Consider the following 22,115-nt stretch of genomic DNA (forward strand, 5'->3'; position numbering starts at 1 on the left):
TTCAGCACTAAAGGTTTTTCACCTTAATGCATAGAATGCATTAAGGTGAAAAACCATGATGGTTTACAACCTCTTTAATACTGCTTTTAATTTTAGTACAAATGCACAATATACCCACTTTTCAGTAAAATATAAAATGCTCACACACCCATGAAATTGTATTAACCAATTCAGCCCCGGAAGATTTGGCTGCTCAATGACTGACATTTTTTGCGATACGGCACTGCGTCGGTTTAACTGACAATTGTGCGGTCGTGTGATGTTGTACCCAAATAAAATTTAGTGTCCTTTTTTTTTTTTTTTTTTTTTATCCCACAAACTTTCTTTTGGTGGCATTTGATCACCTCTGCATTTTTTTTTTTTTTTTTTTTGCACTATAAACAAGAGACAATTTTGAAAAAACACATCTTTTACCTTTTGCAATAATTAGCAGTACAACTGCAGCGGCTGGTCGGGAAGGGATTAAAGAATTAAGACCTTAGAATTCTGCCAGTTGTGGAAATATCTCAAATAATTAAATTCTCTTTTTTAAATCCTCTTGAGCCACAGAAAAGGGTGACATCAATGTGGTATTTTTTCTTTTAAAACCATATTAGGCTGGAAAGCTATAATCCTTTTCCCGCTAAGATTCTACATTATGAAGCTGAGCCACATTTTATAGTATTGAGAAAACGGTATAGATTTTAGTATTCAGACAATAACAAAAAAAAAAAAAAAATAAAAAATTCCCCCCAAACCATATATTGTATAAAATCAAATGCACTGGAATAAGGCAGTTTTTTATTCTTCTAACATTCAGTCCTGCAAATGTGCATGTTTTTAATGAAAGTTACATGAAGTCTGAAGTGCTTAAAATCTACCAAATTCATACAAACTGAAAAGCTACATTTGTGCCAATGACAAAATTGCATGTATGTAAATTTTAGGTAATACCGCCCTAAGGGGGATCTTTATAAAGAAGCAAATGTGGCATTCACCAAATATTCACTACCGGTGCATTTATTAAAATGTTTGCATGGGCGGACCAATCCGTGCACTCATGCAGAGGTTCACATTCGCTCACATGGAATTCACAGGTGTTCAGGCAGCCTGTTCAAATTAATGACTGGCTGCATAGAGGAACTCCAAAGTGCATCCCCACAGCATTATGATGATACTTGTCATTTGGTTTGGATAGACTGCCTGCACAGAACACTTGTGCATCCTGCTGGGTGTATAGATTGCCCATGCGATTGAGGGGGAGTGATTACCTAGCTGTGAATTCACTGCTTAATCTGCTCCTAAAAGGGATCAAGTTTTTTTTTTTTTTTTTTTTTTTTTTTTTTTTTTTTATTTACCTTTCATGATTTCTATGCATGGAAAAAAAACCTGTGTGCAGCAGCCCCTTATTTACCTTAGTCCCCTTTTGATCCAGCGACATGTATGGGAGCTTCAGCTGTCCCGGGACTCCCTCTTCTCATTGGCTGAGACAGCAATGGGAACCATTTGAACCCACCGTTAATCGCAGTCTGTGAGCCAATGAGGAGAGAGCTGGGGGCAAGGCCAAGCCGCAGCTCTGTCTTATGGATGCATAGAACAGGGCTCCGGAGTCCACCAGTGCTTGCTATGGGGGCATTGGTCATGGGGGAGTAGCCAGGAGTGCTATGGGGGGGACGGACCCAAGTAGAAGAGGATCATGGCTGTTTTGTGCAAAATCATTCCACGGAGAAGGTAAGGTATGACCTCCCCAACCCCCCCCCCCCCCCCGGTCTCATCCTGTGCTGTACTCCAAAATGTGGAATTTACAGGTAGGTAAAAATTCCTGTTTTAACGAAAACGTGTAGATAAAATTTTCGTGGCCTTTTGTTTTCTTTTGCAATGCAGATAATAAATTTCTATATGAACCTTTTGATGGAAAGAAGTAAACGAAAAGGTTTGCCCAAAGTCCATGCTTTCAACACGTTTTTTTTCCCAAAATTAAAATCGGCTGGGTTTCAAGCTGTGAAGAGGTGGACAAAAAAGGTGGATGTATTCTCTGCAGATATTTTATTGGTTCCGGTTCATCTTGGAGTTCATTGGTGCTTGGCTGTAAGCAAAATGTTTCTTCTGTGTTTTTTTTTTTTTTTTTTCTTTTCATATGTCGTCATCTTTCTAAAAGATTACAAATATAATATGGTTCGTGTGTGTGTGTGTGTGTGTGTGTGTGTGTGTGTGTGTGTACATGTGTATATACAGAGCCGTGAAAAGTATTCATACCCCTTGAAATTTTCAACTTTTTATTACAACCAAGATCGTAAATGTATTTTATTGGGATTTTATGTAATCGAGCAACACAAACTGGCACATAATTGTGAAGTGGAAGGAAAATGGTTTTTCTTTTTTTCTTTACAAATATCTGTTTGTGTAGTGTGCATTTGTATATAGCCCCCTTTACTCTGATGACCCAGACTAAAATCTAGTGGAACCAATTGCCTTCAGAAATCACCTAATTAGTGGAGTCCACCTGTGTGTAATTTAATCTCCAATACAGCTGTTCTGTGAAGCACTCTGGGGTTTGTTAGAGAACCTTTTGTGAACAAACCACATCATGAAGGCCCGGAAACATACCAGACAGGTCAGGGATAATGTTGTAGAGAAGGGTTAGGTTATTAAAAAATAAATAAAAAAATATCCCAAGCTTTGAACGTCTCACTGAGCACTGTTTAATCTATCAACCGAAAATGGAAAGAGTATGGCACAACTGAAAACCTACCAAGACATGGCCGTCCACCTAAACTGACAGGCCTGGCAAGGAGAGCATTAATTGGAGAAGCAGCCAAGAGGCCCATGGTAACTCTGGAGGATCTGCAGAGATCCACAGCTTAGGTGGGAATATCTGCCCACAGGACAACTATTACTTGTGCACTCCACAAATCTGGCCTTTATGGAAGAGTGGCAAGAAGAAAGCCATTGTTGAAAGAATAAGTTCTGTTTGCGAGAAGCCATGCGGGGGGACACCGCAAACATGTGGAAGAAGGTGCTCTGGTTAGATGAGACCAAAATTGAACTTTTTGGCCTAAAAGCAAAATGCTGTAGTAGAAAACTATTGCACATCACCCTGAACACTCCACCCCCCCACTGTGAAACATGGTGGTGACAGCATCATGTTGTGGGGATGCTTTTCTTCAGCAGAGACAGGGAAGCTGCTCAGAGTTAATGGAAAGTTGGATGGAGCCAAATACAGGGCAATCGTAGAAGAAAACCTGTTAAGCCCCATACACACTCAGATTTTCTGCTGATTTTTTTTTTTTTTCCTTCAGATTTACCAAAACCATATGATATGACGTCAAACCTTAGGCGTTTCAATTTGTATGCAAACAGGCAGGCCCTTGCACTACAGGGCTTTAGTAAATCTGAAGACAAAAATCATCAGAAAATCTGATGGTGTGTATGGGGCTTAAGTCTGCAAAAGACTTGAGGCGGGACAACGACCCTAAACATACAGCCAGAACTACAATGGGATGGTTTAGATCAAAGCATATTCATGTGTTAGACTGGCCCAGTAAAGTCCAGACCTAAATCCAATTGAGAATCTGTGGCAAGACTTGAAAATTATAATAGAAGGCAAAATCAGCACAAGGGATTAATTAAACAAACTAAAAAAATCAGATAAAGGATCTGATTACTTGTAACTGTGGGAGTGGTCTATATGCTGAAGTGCAATTGTGGGCTTCAGTATATAGGCAGGACTTCTGGCCCTTGAGTGTCTGTATTGTGGAACATGTAAAGAACATCAAAAGGGGCTTGGGTGCCACAGTGTTTTGAGACCTTTTAGGATGTGTCCTGATCGGGACCCCTGAGGACATTGGGGTATTGAAAAAAGGTTAACAGACACTGGCAAGGGGGAATTATATTCATTGTCTCAGCCAAAGGGGATCTTTTTGGATTTTTGAGGTCCGAGTTTTGACACCTGAAGTTAAATGTTGACTTTGACCTCAATTGTTTAATTCTGGCAGTTATTTTATCTCATTTTAATTTACAAAATCCTTTTAATGTTTTGTGTGTGTTTTTTTTATTTTTTTTATTTTTTTTGTATTAATATTGATTATGAGATTGGCATGTTTGTAGGTTCATTAATTATCAATCTTGGATTTGTAACAGGATGGCGGGGGGTGCATAGAATTTTGAGTATGTATAGGGTCCTCCATTTTTTTAGAATTCATTTGATTAAATATGGGCAATTTTTGTCATATTGTTTATTTTTGTTCTAACTTTTTTTTTATATATTTCAGTCTGCCCCTTGGGTGGATAATTGGGTGAATATATTGCAACACAATTTTTTAATTTGAGTTTTCTATTGAATTCTATGTCCGATGTTTGTAGCGCCGATACGGTGGTTGTTTTTCATCCTCTCACTGGATCAGTTCCGCCGTTACACGTTTCTATGGCAACAATTGTGTTTGTGAGGCAGAGTGAAGCTGTAGACCCACTCCGCTGACTAAGTTCTTGTGAGTGTAACTGCCACCCTGAATGTTCTGGTGTTACATTACATGCTCGTTTTTGTCTGGCTCCATGTGAGTAGTTCTTATATATAAATAAACTGCTGATTCTTATCAGAGAGCGCCTAGAATTAGTTTTATTCTTTATTGGGCATATCTTCTGTGGATCCGGGAGTTGGTTTTTGAGAATGTACTAGTGCCTGGGATCGTTATACCCGCTTGGTGGGATACGTGTGTTTGACTACCTGTTAGTTCAGGAGTCCATATATTGAGGTGAGCGAAGCGATTGCATATGAGCTGGAGGGATTGTCACTTGAAACAATATGCTAATTTTATTATATTTCATGTGTGTGTAATTTTTGCGCTGCACTATTTGTTTTATCAAGACTTAAAAATTGCTCTTCATAGGTGTGCTCCATCCACATCTGACACAGCTTGAACTATTTTGCAAAGAAGAATGGGCAAAAATTTCACTCTAGGATGTTCAAAGCTTGCAGAGACATACCCAGACTTGCAGCTTTAAAGGCAGCGACAGGTGGTTCTACAAAGTATTGACTCGGGGACTGAATACAAATGCACCCCACTTTTTTCAGATATTTATTTGTTAAAAAATATGGAAACCATTAATAATTTTCCTTCCTCTTCACAATTCTGTGCCACTTTTTGTTTTTAGTGTATCACATAAAATTTACGTTTTTGGTTGTAACCTGATAAAATGTGGAAAATGTCAAGGGGTATGAATACTTTTTCAAGGCACTATGTATATAGTATATGTGTGTGTGTGTGTATATGTATATATGTGTGTGCATGTATATGTATGTGTGTATATGTATATATAGATATATAGATAGATATATTAATATTATGCCTGGGCACCTCCCCTATAACCTTACCCCATTGCATGAGTCCTCAGTTTTTTTGCTAGTGTCTTAAGGTGATGAACTTCGTCTCCTTCCAGCTTAACCACTTTAATACTGGACACTGTCCTCAGTTTTTTTGCTAGTGTCTTAAGGTGATGAACTTCGTCTCCTTCCAGCTTAACCACTTTAATACTGGACACTGTATTAATATTATGCCTGGGCACCTCCCCTATAACCTTACCCCATTGCATGAGTCCTCAGTTTTTTTGCTAGTGTCTTAAGGTGATGAACTTCGTCTCCTTCCAGCTTAACCACTTTAATACTGGACACTGTCACCCCCCCCCCCCCCCCCCCCTTCCTGCCAAGGCCCATTTTCACCTTTTAGTGCTGTCTCACTTTGACAATTGCACAACACTGTCCCTTTATTAAATGTTTATGATTTTTTTTATTTGTAGGCAGCTTTTTTTGGTGCTGTTTAATCCCATGTTTTTTGTTTAGTTTCTGTTTGTTTATTTTTTGTTATAAAACTTTGCAAAGTAATTAAATATTTCTCCTCCACTTATGGGGGGCTGCATTGATAATCGGGGCACAGATGGTTAGTGCCCTGATTGTCAGTGTAAATGTCCCCTGTTACAGAATAGCCAGTTATCTGCTTTCCTTTCCTCACACAGTGCAAGCGCTGAGGAAAGAATATGGCAATAACCAGCATTGGTTTACATAAGATCAACAGTGATTGGACACAGCTGATCGTGGTAAACAGCTGTGATTGGCCCTTCTCCCCCGATCAGAGCACGCTGGGTGCATGCCTCAGTGGGTGTGTGGTACTTGGAGGACATTGATGAAGTCCCTGAGGCTGCACATTTGTCTGAGACGCATTGGGTAGAATTACGTGTGTGATGTCACACCGCCACATTGATCCATGTTGTGGTAGGAGGTAATGTAAGTGTACAGTGGCATTCACTTAAACAACGCATTCTTAGCTCTGCAGTAGCAAACAGTGTTGCCTAACTGAGGCCACTACCTGTTCCTCTGCTTGTATCTTCTCTAACAGGTGAATTTCCAATCTTCTGCATATGCAGATTTTGGCCACAAGGCTCTTACAGCTGCACTCCTGAAGTTGAGTCTGACCTTTTTTTGTTTTTACCTTTTTGCCACAGTTCTGTTTGCCTAGTTGTTAACCACCTTTCTTATTCATTGATTGAGGGACACCCCAGGGTCTATTAATTTTTTGCCTGTATCCTGTACTGTACAGCTAAGATTCGATTAGAGTAACTTTCACTTGCCTGTAAACTACATATGAAGTACAGGACACCCTCCCATCCATTTTCTGGTTCCTCTGAATTGATTGCTAAAAAACTGAGGACTCGCAGAGTGGGGTAGGCTTACAAAGGAGGTTTGGTACTGTCAAGTCACCAGAAGGTATGAGACTTTTAAGCTTTTGTCTAGATCATTATAATACTTTATCCGTGTTCTGTATTGTACTCCAAGATGTGGAATTTACAGGTAAGGCGCAATTGGTTGTTTTTTTTTTTGTTTTGTTTTTTTTGTTTTTGTTTTTGTTTTGTTTTTGTTTTTTTCCTCATGCACTACAATGTAATGTAAGAACTCATATAAATTTAAACAGAGAAGTAAGTTTGAGCTTTACCATTCTTAAGGAGGGGTGAAATAAATTTTGCTGTTGGGAAAACTAGGGAAAAACCTTTAGAAACAAAAATGCATTTTTCTCCATTTCAACATGACTGTGATTTGGGAAATATATATCCAAATCTTCTATGAAATAACAGCCCCATCTGTCCTGAAGAAGAGATGTAGAACACTAAAGTTGTATTTGTGAACCGAGACATCTCCCAAGTGAACAAAAGGCTTTGGCGTATAACAGTAAAAAGGGTGAGAGGCTGTGTGACTGAAGTGGTTAATTCAGATGCATATTAGAAGGGGCTTAGGTGTTTTTATTTATTTATTTATTTTATTTTTTTTGCTGGATCCTGGTATTGATCTTTAAAGGGTTACAGAAATTGGTCTTCCTCCTGATTACACTCAAAATTCTTACTTTTTTTCAAATTGCAAGAATTAGCCATTTTAAAGATGACTCCACCGGGCTCAGAACAGCGAAGAAAAACGCCAAGCATACCTTTTTCCTCAACTAACCAATTTTAATATAAAGGCATTTATGTGTAAAATACATGCTTTAGGTACAAAATCAACCTCTCTATTTCAACATAGATTTAGTTATTTATGTAATCTTGCTCCAGTTTATTCTTTATTGTGTATGTTTCACAGGTGATCGATTTTAGGAAAAAAACAATAACATACTATGACTCAATGGGAGGCCACAACAATGAAGCTTGCAAGTTATTACTGTAAGTACCTCAAAAACATGTAAATTTTATATTAAGTTTACAATTAAAGGACAGCTGTACCCCCCACCTCACAAGGACAGGCTGCTCGGTAAATTACATTTCATACTCATTCCAGCTGTCTTTACGGTGTGGCTCTGCCTGAGGCTGCACAGTCTTTGTAGCTAAAATGTTTCTGTCAGGTCTACCTCTTGCAGTGCATGTAGGCCACAACCCCATTCATCCCTGTAGGTTAGCTCTACTCATGGTGATCTCCAGCTCGGATCAGGGGCAGAAAGTCTGAGATCTTCTATTTTCTTAGCCACAACAAATTTCTTGGAAATTTGGGTGATGGGGGAGTGCACATTGCCACATGAGTTATGCATTACAGTACACTAATGCCAGGAGTCTGGCTGACATGATGGGAGAACTGGAGCTGCTGATGTAGGAGGAGGATTTCAATTTTGTGGGAATTTCAGAGACTTGGTTTAACAGCGCTCATGATTGGTTGGCAACCATCCAGCGGTATTCCCTATATCGCAGAGATGGGGAGGGTAAAAAAGGGGGAGGGGTATGCCTGTACATCAAGAATGATTGTGAGGGATGACATCACCAATGGATCAAGGCAGGAGGTGGAGTCCTTATGGCTTGAGCTTCAAAGGGAGGAAACTAAGGGAAAAAAATTATGCTGGGTGTATGAGTCCCCCAAACCAGAGGGAGGAGGGGGTGGCGGACCTCCTATCATCGTTTGGCATGACGGCAAGGATGAGAAGTGTCATTGTAATAGGGTATTTTTAACTATCCGGATATAGACTGGGTGGAAGGTACCGTACCGAAGGTACCATTCGTCTAAGGCTTGTCATTTCTCAAATGTCTTGCAGGACAATTTCATGGGTCAGATGGTAAGTGCACCAACAAGAAACGATGCGTTATTAGACCTACTAATAACTAACAATACAGACCTAATCGGGGATGTGGAATTAGAGAACAACTTGGGAAGCAATGACCACAGGTCAATTAGTTTCAGTATAAATCACAAAAATAAGAAGCACAAGGGTAATACAAAGACACTGAATTTCAAAAGAGCCAACTTCCCTACACTACGCTCTTTGCTAGAAGATATTAAATGGGATAAAATCCTAGGAACAAAGAACACAGAGGAAAAAAAATGGGAGCACTTTAAAAGCATACTTAAAAAAAAAAAAAAAAAAAATACGTATTGGCCAGTGCATTCTAAGGGGAAATAAATTTAAAAGGGCTAATAAAAAACCTGCTGGCTCAAATCTAACATAAAAATGCATATAAAAACAAAGGGAAAAGGCCTTCAAACAAAAAAAAAAAATCTGAGGGGTCATTTTCATTCCAAATTTACAATTGATGCAATAAGAAACGTAAGGGTGCAATCTGTGCGGCTAAGATGGAACACAAAAAGCACATAGCTGAGGAGAGTAAAAAAAATCCCAAGAAATTCTTTAAGTATATAAATAGTAAGAAAGGGAGGCCAGAACACATTGGGCCCCATAAAGGATGGTGAAGGGAATTGGTTTACAAAAGACAGAGATGACGACTGTTTTGAATATATTCTTCAGCCTTCACAAGGGAAACTGGGGGGATTCACTATCCAAGACTGTAATGTTAATTTTCATAGGTCACAGGAAGCATGGCTAACGGAGGACAGAATTTTAAAATAGACTTGGAAAAACTCAACAATAAGAAGTCGCCAGGACCAGATGGCTTGCATACGAGGGTCCTTAACCACTTCAGTACAGGGCATTTTCATCCCCTTCCTGCCCAAGTCAATTTACAGTTTTTAGCACTGTCGCACCTTGAATGACAATTGCGCGGTCATGCTACACTGTATCCAAATTAATATTTAAAAATTTTTCCCCACAAATAGAGCTTTCTCTTGGTTGATGATTTGATCATCTCTGTGGTTTTTATTTTGCGCTATAAACAAAAGAGCGACAAAAAAACACTATTTTTTTTACTTTCTGCTATAATAAAATATCCCAATTTTTTTTTTCCCCTCAGTTTAGGCCGATATGTATTCTTCTACATATTTCTAGTAAAAAAAAAATCGCAATAAGTTTATATTTATTGGTTTGCGCAAAAAAGTTAGGGTCTACAAAATAGGGGAGAGTTTTATGGCATTTTTATTTACTTTTTTTTTATTTTATTTTTTTACTAGCAATGACTGCTATCTGTGATTTTTATCGTGACTGTGACATTGCAGCGGACAGATCTGACACGTTTGACACCATTTTGGGACCATTTATGCAGCGATCAGTGCTATACAAATGCATTGATTACTGTATACGTGTCACTGGCAGTGAAGGGGTTAACTGATACCTAGGGAGTGTCTAACTGTAGGGGGAGGGGACTCGCAAGGGGTGTAGAAAAGGAAAATAAGGGGAGGGAGGGGGAGGAGACTAAGACCAACACAACTCCTAATTACCACCTATATAGTTCACATAAACCTGAGTTTTCTTAGTCTAGCCAACTGTTCTAAGTATTGACATATTTTATTTCTGAGTTATTTTGCATATGCACTGTATTACTAATTCCATACACCTAATTTTATCTCCCTTCCTAAACCATTCCTTTATCGTCTGTATTTTTTAATTATTTTATTTATGCCTTTGCTGCATTGAGTAAGAATGGTGTAGTTGCTTCTTGATATTTTCTTCCTCGGTATTGCAGTTACATGAAACAGGCATTGCTAGGGATCGAGTTCAGTTTCACGCCCACTAATCTTCTTTATCCACTCTACTACTTCCCTCCAATATGGTTGAATTAGACACTGCCACCATGTATTTGCATGAGTTCCCGCCTCCCCACAATCCCTCCAACAAAGAGAAGATAAGTCAGGGTTAATTTTATGCAGTTTTAATGGGACATAATACCACTTCATTAATAATTTATAGTTCATTTCTTTCATTCTCGTTTCCATTGAAGATAAGCAAACATAATCTGGAATTGACAACCTATATATGTTAGAGATCCCTTGTCTATCTCTCTTCCCCCCCCCCCCCGATCAACTAGTCTTTCCCATGCATCCAACTCCTTTGCTAAACGAAGAGGTTTTGGGAGAGAGTCAACAAAATGTTGAAGTTGCCTATATCTCCTATATCCCAATGAGTTCCACCATATTTTTCTCGTAATTCCGATAAGGAACAGAAGATATTTCCCTTCAGAACATCCTTTAATCTTAAACGATCAGAGGAGGTCCATTTTAGATATAGTTTATTATCCTTACCTGGAGGGAAATAGTTGTTACCTGTAAGGGACATCGGGGGGCTATTATATTGTCCAGATCTACTTTTGGAGAGCTTATCCCATATTCTAAGTGTTGGCTTGTTATCCAAAAAATCTGACTCGGAGTTGAATTACTCAGCTCAGACTCAAGTGTTACCCATTTTTTTTTTTTTATACGGAGATCCATGGACCCAGTCCATAATTCTCCGTAATACTGCCGCCTCGTGATATTTTTCAAAGTCTGACAGATCCCTCTGTTATTCCATATACATTTTTGTAGTATCGATCTAAGAGTTTTAACCACTTCACACCCAGGCCAATTCTGACATTTCTCTCCTACATGTAAAATTCCTATTTTTTTTGCTAGAAAATTACATAGAACCCCCAAACATTATACATGATTAACCAAGATAATCTATAGGACTAATAACCTTTCAAATCTTGTTTAATTCTGTTCAATAATGGCAAGTAATTATCCTGATATAAATCCATTATTGATGACAAAAACACTACCAGATATTTCAATCCTCCTCTTCCTCCACTTAAAGAGGTATAGGGTTCTAAGAACCCTACCTTCGTCTGAGTGGACCGAGATAGCTAATCTGTCTTCTCCATATTTATCTTAACCACTTCAATACCGGGCCATAGTCAAATGACTACCACAGATGGGATCTCCCATCCTGGGTGGGCGTCATATGACGTCATCGGTATTTTGCCGCTCCCGCGGGGGCCCACAGCGCGGCGATCGTGGATGAAGTGTGTCCCTTAGACACAGCCCATCCCCAATCGATGTGATTGGCATCCCAATCCATCCCCCGATACATGTGACTGGCTGTGTCCAATCACAGCCGGTCACATGTACTGTGTACGTTCACAGCCTAGGACGCGTGCAGAGTGGCGATCGGGGATGCGGCTTGTCACCCTGACACAGCCCAACCCCGATCACCGTAAAGAGCCAATGAAATTGACTCTTTACCATGTGATCGGCTGTGTCCAATCACAGCCGGTCACAGAATGTAAACAAACCGTGGTAACGAGATTTTACCGGGTTCTCCTCCTCACACACCGATCGCGTGTGAGAAGGAGATTGCGGTAACATCTCGTTACTGCCTAGTGTACACACCAACCACATTGATTGCCCCTGCAATAAAGAGGACCTGTCATCGCCCATCAAAGTACCAGTCCCAGCCCATCGGAGCACCCGGGTACCTATTTGCAGCCCATGCCTCATAGAATACACGTTGAGGTGTTTGCATTCCAAAATTGGGTCATTTTGGGGGTAATTCCATTGTCCTGGTGCTCCAGGACCTTCAAAAGTGTGATAGGTAGGAATGAAATGAGATGTGTAATTTATGCTTGTAGAACGCCTGAAGGTACTACTTCAATGTTGGACCTCTGTATATGGCCAGGCTGTGTAAAAGTCTCACAAATGTGGTATTGAAATACTCAGGAGTAGCAGAATGTGTTTTGGGGTGTAATTTTAGCTATATACATGCTACGTGTTAGAAATATCTTATAAATGGACAACTTTGTGTAAAAAAAAAAAATTAGTTTTCTTTCCACGTTTTCTGAAATCTTGTGTAAAAAAAATTAACCGTTCAAAAGACTCATAATGCTTCATAGAATATACTTTGGGTTGTTTGTTTTCCAAAATGGGGTAATTTCATGGGTAATTCCATTGTCCTGGTGCTCCAGGGCCTACACAAATGTAATAGGTCATTTGGAAATTAGAGGTGTCATTTATTCTCCTAGAACACCTGACGGTGCTCCCTACATGTTGGACCTCTCTGTGTGGCCAGCCTGCGTTAAAGTCCCACACATGTGGTATTGTCATACTCTGGAAGAGTTGCAGAATGTATTTTGGGGTGTAATCGGAAGTATGCATACGCTGTGTATGAGAAATAACTTATGACAATTTTTGTAAAAAAAACTAAGCAAAAAAAAAAAAAATTCTTATTTTTCCCAAGAATTGTGGGGGAAAATTACAACTTCAAAAAACTCACCATGCCTCTTACTAAATACTTTGGACTGTCTACTTTTTGAAAAGGGGTCATTTGGGGGGTATTTGTACTTTCCTGACATTTCAGAGCCTCAAGAAATGAGATGGGCCGTCAATGCATCTGGTGTGATCAGATGTGATCAATTTTCAATGATTTGCACCATAGCTTGTAGACTCTCTAACTTTTAAAGAGACTAAATAATATCCACTAATTTGGGTTATTTTTACCAAAGAGATGTAGCAGTATAAATTTTGGCCCAAATTTATGAACAAAAATGACTTATTTGCAAAATTTTATCATAGAAACTAAAAAAAGGTTTTGTGTTTTTTGTTTTGTTCCCCCCCCCCCAAAATTTTCGCTCTTTTTCCACTTATGTCGCAAAAGATAAACCCAGTGGTGATTAAATACCACCAAAAGAAAGCTCTATTTGTATGAAAAAAATAAATAAAAATTTTGTTTGAGTACAGTGTTGCATGACTGAGTAATTGCCATTCAAAGTGTGAGAGCGCTGAAAGCTTAAAATTGGTCTGGGAAGGAAGGGTGTATAAATGCCCTGTATTGAAGTGGTTAATTATAATTATTTAGTTCTTCCAAAACATCTGTCAGTGTTTTTGTGGGATACGATGTATAACCTCATCCGCTAACGCGGCTATCTTATGTTCCTCCAAGTTGACAATAACTGTGGCATGATCCGAGAGGCTAATTGATTACACCTCTGCCTTTTAATAACACCTCTAATAGTTGATGATCTAAAAACACATAGTCGATTCTTGAATATGAGGAATGTATCTGAGAATAATCGGTATAATCCCTCCCTTTAGGATGCATAATTCTCCAAGCCTCCACAAGTTGCTGTTGGTGTAGCTTATGTTTTACTGACTTAAGATATTTGCCCTCTGATAGTAAGGATTAGGGTTGGGTATCCAGGGTTGGATCAAGCACAAAATTAAAGTCTCTTGCCACAATTACCTTCCCTTCTTTAAATTTATCTAGCTTATTCATTACTTTTCTCAAAAAGGAGCACGGGTGGATTTTAGGGGAGGATAAGTACAATCAATGTTAAACATAGAACCCTTGATGAACAGATACCTTCCTTCGGAATCAGATTCCATAGCTTTTAAATTAAACGGTGTATTTTTGTCCAAACCTATTGCTATACCTTAGATCTCTTATCGGGGGAATATCCATGAAACCAGACTGGGAAATTTTTTGAGTTCTATCCAACCCTGGATGACCATTTAAAGTGGGTCTCGTCTAAAAAGACAATATTGGATGACCAGCTTTTTAATTCCTGCAATATTTGATGCCGTTTACTGGGACTGTTTAGGCCCCTGACATTATGTCACTATCTTCAATGGTGCCATTTCTTACATAGGTGGAAGATGAAACCCCATACATTTTTTACTATAGAGTGGAGATATATATTTCTAATTTACTGGAAAAGATCCATTTAACTAACACACATTTAAACAAGACTGTACTACACTCCACCTCCCCAATAGGGTTCCTCTTTTTTTGAACCTCCCCTCCCCTCTGCTCCCTCCCTTCCCCCTCCCTCCCTCCCTCCCTTCCCCCTCCCTCCCTCCCTCCCTCCCTCCCTTCCCCCTCCCTCCCTCCCTTCCCCCTCCCTCCATCCCTCCCTCCCTCCCTCCCTCCCTTCCCCCTCCCTCCCTTCCTTCCTAATATTATAGCCTGTCTGGCTGTCGTCTAAATCATGTGTGCCTAGCCAAGCAGGGCTTCCCTTGGGGGTTATAATATTTCTGCCTGAACCCCCAGATCTCCTCCCAAATTCTGGAATGGCGCTGGGGGGCAGACAGTCATTGCCGGATCCCCATGAACCCCTGAGTGGATTTACCCTTATTTGTAAGCCATTATACCTTTAACTCCCCTTTGCAATGCTCGTTTGGCCAACCCCAAATCGAATCTATTTAAAGAACACTAAGCTTTCCATCACACAGGTTGGACTGGATGGACTTGTGTCTTTTTTTTTTTCAACCTCGCCAACTATGTATATAACAGTTGAACGATTTTTAACTCTTTCATGCCTAAGCTCATTTCAGACATTTGTTGCTTGCAAGTTAAAATCTGTATGTTTTGTGCTAGAAAATTACTTATAACCCCCAGATATTTAATCTATTCTATTTGTGCTCATAAGTTTACATACCCTGGCAGAATTTTTCAGAGTATGAATAACACAAAAACATTTCTTTCACTCGTCTTTAGGGTTTGGCTGAAGCCATTCATTATCAATCAACTGGGATTACTCTTTTTAAATCATAATGATAACACAAACTACCCAAATGACCCTGATCAAAAGTTTACATACCATGGTGATTTTGGCCTCATAACATGCACACAAGTAGACACAAAGAGGTTTTAATGGCTATTAAAGGTAACTTTGTGTGTGTGTGCATGTATGTGTATATAACTCTTTCATCCAGTGCTGCACTGATGTTTCTGGATTCTGAGTCATGGGGAAGCAAAAGAATTGTCAAAGGATCTGTGGGAAAAGGTTGTTGAACTTTATAAAACAGGAAAGGGATATAAAAATATATCAAAGGAATTGAGAATGCCAATCGGCAGTGTTCAAACTCTGATCAAGAAGTGGAAAATGAGGGGTTCTGTTGAAACTAAACCATGGTCAGGTAGACCAACTAAAATTTCAGCTACAACTGCCATGAAAGTTGTTCGGTATGCAAAGAAAACCCCACAAATAACTTCAGGTGACAATACAGGACTCTGAAAACATGTGGTTTGGCTGTTTCAAGATGCAAAATCACAATAACGAGGCACTTGAAGAAAGATAGGCTGCATGGTTGAGTCGCCAGTAGAAAGCCATTACTATGCAAATGCCACAAAGTATCACAGCACAGAGACAAGCCTCAAACCTTCTGGCACAAAGTCATTTGGAGTGATGAGACCAAAATTGAGCTTTTTGGCCACAACCATAAACACTACAAAATAGAGCTGCCACGACCAGTCGACGTAATCTATTACGTCGACTACGAAAATGCGTCGACGTGCGTGAAAGGCGTTGATGCATCACAGGTTGTGAGTTGCAGGTCAACACATCCCCACTGCGGCTTTCAGCGTGGTGTCCTCTCCCACACACGATCACCGCTGACTGTCCCCTATCCTCCAGTCCCCATCCGTCCTTCTCCATGCTGCTCCACTCTCCTCCGTGCATCTGTCCCCCTCCATGCTGCTCAGTGTCTCCCGCTCTCCTCCGTGCTCCTGTCCCCCTCCATGCTGCTCCATGTCTCCCACTCTCCTCCGTGCATCTGTCCCCCCCTCTTCTGTGTCCCCCTCCATGCTGCTGTCTCCCTCTCTTCCCTGTGGGTGTCCCCCTCTGAGCATCTGTCCCCCTCTCTTCCCCCCCCTCCGTGCTGCCGTCCCCCTCAGTATCTCAGGATGGAGAGCAGAGGTAGGAGCCGGTAAACCCGGCTCCTTAGTTTTCTGAATGGACCTGCATTGTCCCATGCTCGAGCAGCCTGCGCGCCCCCTGAAGGGCACGCTCTGTGATCAGCGGGTCTGAGACTCGATGGACCACGGATGGGGAAAAAAAAGCTGATCACCGGCAGCAGTGAGAGGCAAATCATTCCCGATCATTGCGAGCTGCCGCCAGCTCCTTAGTGCCACCTGTGTCCCCCTACAAGTGGCACCTAGCAGTAGGCAACAGTCCCGCCTACCAGTGCCCACCAGCGCCACCCATCAGTGCCACCTGTCATTGCCCACAATCGGTGCCTGAAAAACAGTGCTGCACATCAGTGCCATCTTATCAGTGGCCATGAGTGCCGCCTTATCTGTGCCCATCAGTACCGCCTTATCTGTAACTATCAGTGCCCACCAGTGCAGCCTACCAGTGCCGCCTCATCAGCACATCTCAAGTAGAAAAATTACCTGTTTGCAAAATTTTATAACCAACTATTAAATATGAAAAAAAAATTTTTTAATTTTCCATCTTTTTTTTTTTTGTTTTGGCAAAAATAAAAACCCCAGTTTTGATTAAATACCACCAAAAGAGCGCTCTATTTGTGGGGAAAAAATTATAAAAATTGAATTTGGGTACAGTGTTGTATGACCGCGCAATTGTCATTCAAAGTGCCTCAGCACTGAAAACTGAAAATTGGTCTGGGCAGGAGGCGGGTTTAAGTGTCCAGTAAGCAAGTGGTTAAGAACTGGGGTATGTAAACTTTTGATCAGGGTCATTTAGGTAGTTTCTGTTGTGATTATGATTTAAAGAGTAAGCATAGTTGGTTGATGATAAATGGCTTCAGCCAAACACTAACAATGAGTGAAAAATATTTTTGTGTTTATCATTCATGTTCTCTGAAAAATGGCCAAGAAATCATACATTCTGCCAGGGTGTGCAAACTTTTGTGTGTGTGTGTATATATAGAGATAGATATTTCTATCTCTATATATCCCTATCTCTATATATCCCCTATCCTCTAATCTCGTGAATTATTTGTCGCAGCAGTCTTTCAAACGCGTTTTTTGGGGGGAAAAAGTACACTTTCGTGAATTAAAAAAACAAAACGTAAAGTTTAAATAAAAATTTCTATTAGTTACCAGTTTGGAGTTACAGAGGGGGTCTAGTGCTATAATTATTGCGCTCGCTCAAATGATCGTGAAGTCCCTTGCCGCTCCTTAGGATAACAGCCATGTGGCTTTTTAGCCACATCGGTTGTTATCACTCAGAGAAGCCAACAACTCTAAAATGGTACCTGGGGTGATGCCTGCAGCTCTAGGCATTACCCTGGTATAATACCTTCAAGCTGTGAATGCAAATTTGCGTACGGTCAGGGTGAAGGGGTTAACAAGTTTTTGTTTTTTTGTTTTGTTTTTTGTTTTTGTATTCCTTTGATTGCAATGCCATGACAAATTAAACTGGAACCAAATTGTTTGATGCTCATATACATCCACTATTTGGTTATAAAGGGAAAATGTTTCTTAACGCATTCTATGCATTTAAAATAAAAAAAATATTGTGTGCAACAGCCACTCTTATACTTACCTGAGCCCCATCTTGATCCAGCAATTTTGCACAAGAGCTTCAGCTGTCCATGGCTCTTCTTCCTCATTGGCTGAGACCGCAACGGGCACCATTGACTCCAGCTGCTGTCAGTCAGTGAGACTGAGAGGAGAGAGGGGACGGAGCTGAGGTACATGTCTGAATGGACACACAGCAGTGGCTCAGCTGCCCCCATTGCAAGCTGCTCGCTGTAGAGGCCCTCAACAGGAGCAAAGGGGCCAGGAACACCGGTGAGGGACCGAAGAAGAGGAGGATCTGGGTTGCTCTGTGCAAAACAACTGCACAGAGCAGGTAAGTATAACATGTTTGGTATTTTTAAGCAAAAAATAAAAACAAGCCTTTAGTATCACTTTAATTTGTTTTTGATATTCAAAGCAAACTCAGTCATCCATCCATGTGTGTCTGCTTTATTTTGTTGAGAAATCACTTTGAAAAACACCCCCCTAGCATTTCTAGCCACGGCCATCTTAGGTGAGGGCAGATTATTCATGCAGCATTTATCTCCTGGAATCCATCTTCCTTTAGCTCACGCATGCATGCGGGAGGGTGTGCTTGGCTGAGAGGCCCGCCTCGAGATGGAGGGGAGGGGGGGGGGGGTGGGAGGAATCCCATGAAGACTCCTGGGATGTATGACATCTTCTTTTATTTATTTTTTTTATTTTTTATTTTTTTTTTTACATACTAAACCACCTTTGAACAATGTAACACAAGCAAGCTAATACATACTACGCTGTTGTTTACTTGTGTTAAGCCTGGAAACTTTGGGTTTGACCAGCTCCACAGTTAGCTTAGTTCTTCGCATTCAGCTGTTTCTAAATAAAATGAGCCCATATTTTTTTTGCAGGCAATATCTGAAGCTAGAAAGTCAAGACAAGAAAGGTGTCAGTTTTGACTGTAATGGATGGTCTCTGAGCAGTAAGAGAAGTGAGGTATGTTTTTAATACATAAATCGCATTTATACAATATTTTATAATAATCTGGAGTTTGCCCACTGACAAATATTGTTTTTTTTCTGTAACAAAAACACTGCTTTCACAAAAAATAATAAAAATTGTTGGCAACTCTGTATACTCTATTAAAATGTTATTTGCTACATGTAAATCGACAGTGTACAAAATTCAAAGAGCACTTTGTAGAAGTATACCGAGTTGCTGGCAATTTTCACTATGGACTGACCACATTGGGGATGGAACATCCCAGCCTGTGCACTGATCTCCAGCACAGAATTTTGGATTGATCAGTAGAGCTGGGGTATAATATATGTTTTTGATTAGAAAAAAAATCAGTCTTAAAAAAAAAAAAAATATTGTGAGGGAACATGGTTACTCAAACAGCAAGGAGCTTAACTCGCAGGGAGAGTCTATAGATGAAATACATTTTATTCAAAAAGTATAACAAAATATATCTCATGTCAAAAATAACAGGACTTTCACTCTTAATACATTTATTATATATATATATATATATATATATATATATATATATATATATATATATATATATATATATATATTACCAACTTTGTCAAAAATGTTCTAAAGATGTCTGGAACCTCTCACAGCAAATCTAAATGTTGTGTATTCAATCAAAGATCATTCACAAATTTAAGTTCCATATATGAACTCTGTAGTCTACAGAAACAGAAGTTGGTCAGAAAACAGCAAAGCCAACCAGGTGCCAGTAATTCATACAGATAAATCTGTTTTCTCTAGCCAATTATGGTCTGCAAAAACATATCACAGAAAATGTATAGCAATGGCTACAGCAGTGCATAAAGCTGCATGCAGTAAGAAAATAAATGTTTTTGATACCTAATTCATTGAAAGCAGTAGCTTTTTGTTTTTGTAGGTTTTTGCATGATTTAATGTCACAGCTGTATTATTATTTTAGGAAATTCCCCAGCAAATGAATGGAAGCGATTGTGGAATGTTTACTTGCAAATATGCAGATTACATTACCAAAGATAAGCCCATCACCTTCACACAGGTAACAGTTTTCTCTCTGCACATAGTGGGTACATTGCGAGTTGTGGATTTCATGATTTAGCCTAGGTTCACAGTGACCGTGGGAATGAAATTGTGTAAGTTAAACTGAACTCGCAAAATTTAATTCCCGCATGTCAGTCCCGACTTCGGGGGCGATTTCAGACATCTGTGTGGTTTTCTGCACAGATGTCCATGGAAGTTGCACCCCAAAATCTCCAAAAGTAGTACAGAAGCTACTTTTGGGAATCGGTGCTGCATCGCAAATGTGGCGTTGCACCGATTCGGACGCTACCATTGCCATGTTAAATCGCATGCCAAATCGCATCAATGTGAACCAGGGCTTAAACTGGTAACTGACATGATGGTTTTTATTTTTGCTTTTCTCTCTGATGGGAAGTTATACTTGAGGTGATTGTAGCCGTATTAGTGCAATTGTGACAGAAAATTGAGTACTCTGATATGTTGCACTGACACACAAACAAAAAAAAGCATCACGGACAGTAATCGATTTTCACTGATGGGAAGTTAAGTAGGACAGTTGCTGTGTTGGATTTTTTTGCACAGAGAGCCTGGCATTGGTAGTTTGGTAGTGAAAGAAATTAGGTCAGAAAAGAAAACGTATACCATGTTTACAAAGCTGAACAGACCTTAGGCATGCTTTACCATGTGTACTGTCCTTTTATTTTGTGCTTGTGTGCTAGACTTTTTATTTTATTTTATTTTTTACAGCTATTCATTTTGTTCCCTTTTATCTTTTGTTCCAGCATCACATGCCATATTTTAGAAAACGAATGGTTTGGGAAATTCTTCATCAAAAACTTCTTTGATGTAATGTTGTTTTGCCAGTTACTTTGTTGAGGATTTCTCTACTTCATAAAGCTAAACATGGACCAACAAATAAAATATAAAGTATATTTTTCCACTTGTTTACAGACTAAATATATCGCACTGTTATTTATGACAGCTGTCTCTTAAATGCCAATTGATGTGGATTTTTTTTAAAAATCTAAAGATTATTCTATAGTTGTATGTATTAAAATGGAAGCTGGTTTAAAACTTTATATTCTGTGGCTGAACATATCTGAAGGCAGAAAACAACTTTCTGATGAATGCCTGTACAGGATCTTCATTGTCTACACAGGCATTAGTTGCCATTTATATGCTAAATACTAGTAGTGTGGGTAGCATTTTCAGCACGACTTATACACTCAATTTACTTTTGTACATGGAAACAAAACACACCTTTTCTATAGTCAAAGCTGTTAGCTGTTTTATACCAATATATACTTAAATGCAACATTGCAAATGGTATCCGGTTTTCTAATTTTTGTATATCTTAAGAACACACAATGTAATTTACTGAAACATAATGGACTGTGTGTTATGTTTATACTTTACTATGTTAAAGTCATATTTGTACATTTGTATTGGTGTCTTTCAGTTTCCAGCCTACCTCAGTTGTTGGCTCATCCAAGCTGGACATGGGCAAGAACTGCTATCCTGCAGAGTAAAATGACCAGCAGAGCAGATATTGTGTTTTGAAGACTAACATATTTTGGCATAACTGCTATATATATATATATATATATATATATATATATATATATATATATATATATATATATATATATATATATATATATATATATATATATATATATATATATATATATATATATATATATATATATATATATAATGTATGTGTGTGTGTATATATATATATATATATATGTTTCCCCCCCTAATTTTGAAGGGTTATTGTTTTTGATGGTCTAGCTGGCTGCAAAAAAAGTTTTCTTTACAAATGTTAAAACTGTTGAAGTCATCTGATTTTGTATTGGCCATCAGCTATTTACTTGACTTTTTATTTAAATAAACCTTATGACTTTTTTTTTTTTTGTAAATTGTGTACTTGTGCTTTCAATTTGTTTCAATCATGTTGTAGCCAACATACAGTGCCTTGAAAAAGTATTCATACACCTTGCAATCTTCCACATTTGTCATGTTACAATCAAAAACGTAAATGTATTAGTGGCACATAATTGTGAAGTGGAAGAAAAATGATAAAAAGAAAAGCATTGTTACAACATGATGCTGCCATCACCTTGTTTCATGGTGTGTTCAGGGTGATGTGCAGTGTTGGAACTTTTTGGCCTAAAAGTAAAACGCTATGTGTGGCAGAAA

General features: G+C 39.2%; 1 protein-coding gene across 4 annotated transcripts in view; it reads left to right on the forward strand.

Moving 5' to 3' along the window:
- SENP1 (SUMO specific peptidase 1) overlaps positions 1 to 20,925 on the forward strand; it is a 102,322-nt gene extending 81,397 nt beyond the window's left edge. For all 4 annotated transcript variants that reach the window (XM_077483732.1, XM_077483735.1, XM_077483733.1 and 1 more), the window contains 5 exons: positions 1,864 to 2,067; positions 7,598 to 7,677; positions 18,788 to 18,872; positions 19,834 to 19,929; positions 20,693 to 20,925. In XM_077483732.1, coding sequence (XP_077339858.1) covers positions 1,864 to 2,067; positions 7,598 to 7,677; positions 18,788 to 18,872; positions 19,834 to 19,929; positions 20,693 to 20,755 — 528 coding nt within the window. In that variant the 3' untranslated portion in view covers positions 20,756 to 20,925. The remainder of the gene's footprint in view (positions 1 to 1,863; positions 2,068 to 7,597; positions 7,678 to 18,787; positions 18,873 to 19,833; positions 19,930 to 20,692) is intronic.
- Positions 20,926 to 22,115: the final 1,190 nt, after the last annotated feature.

The sequence above is a fragment of the Lithobates pipiens genome, unplaced genomic scaffold (genome assembly GCF_037356315.1).
Source record: "Lithobates pipiens isolate NorthernLeopardFrog02 unplaced genomic scaffold, aLitPip1_a1.2 Scaffold_16, whole genome shotgun sequence".
Taxonomy (NCBI): Eukaryota; Metazoa; Chordata; class Amphibia; order Anura; family Ranidae; genus Lithobates; species Lithobates pipiens.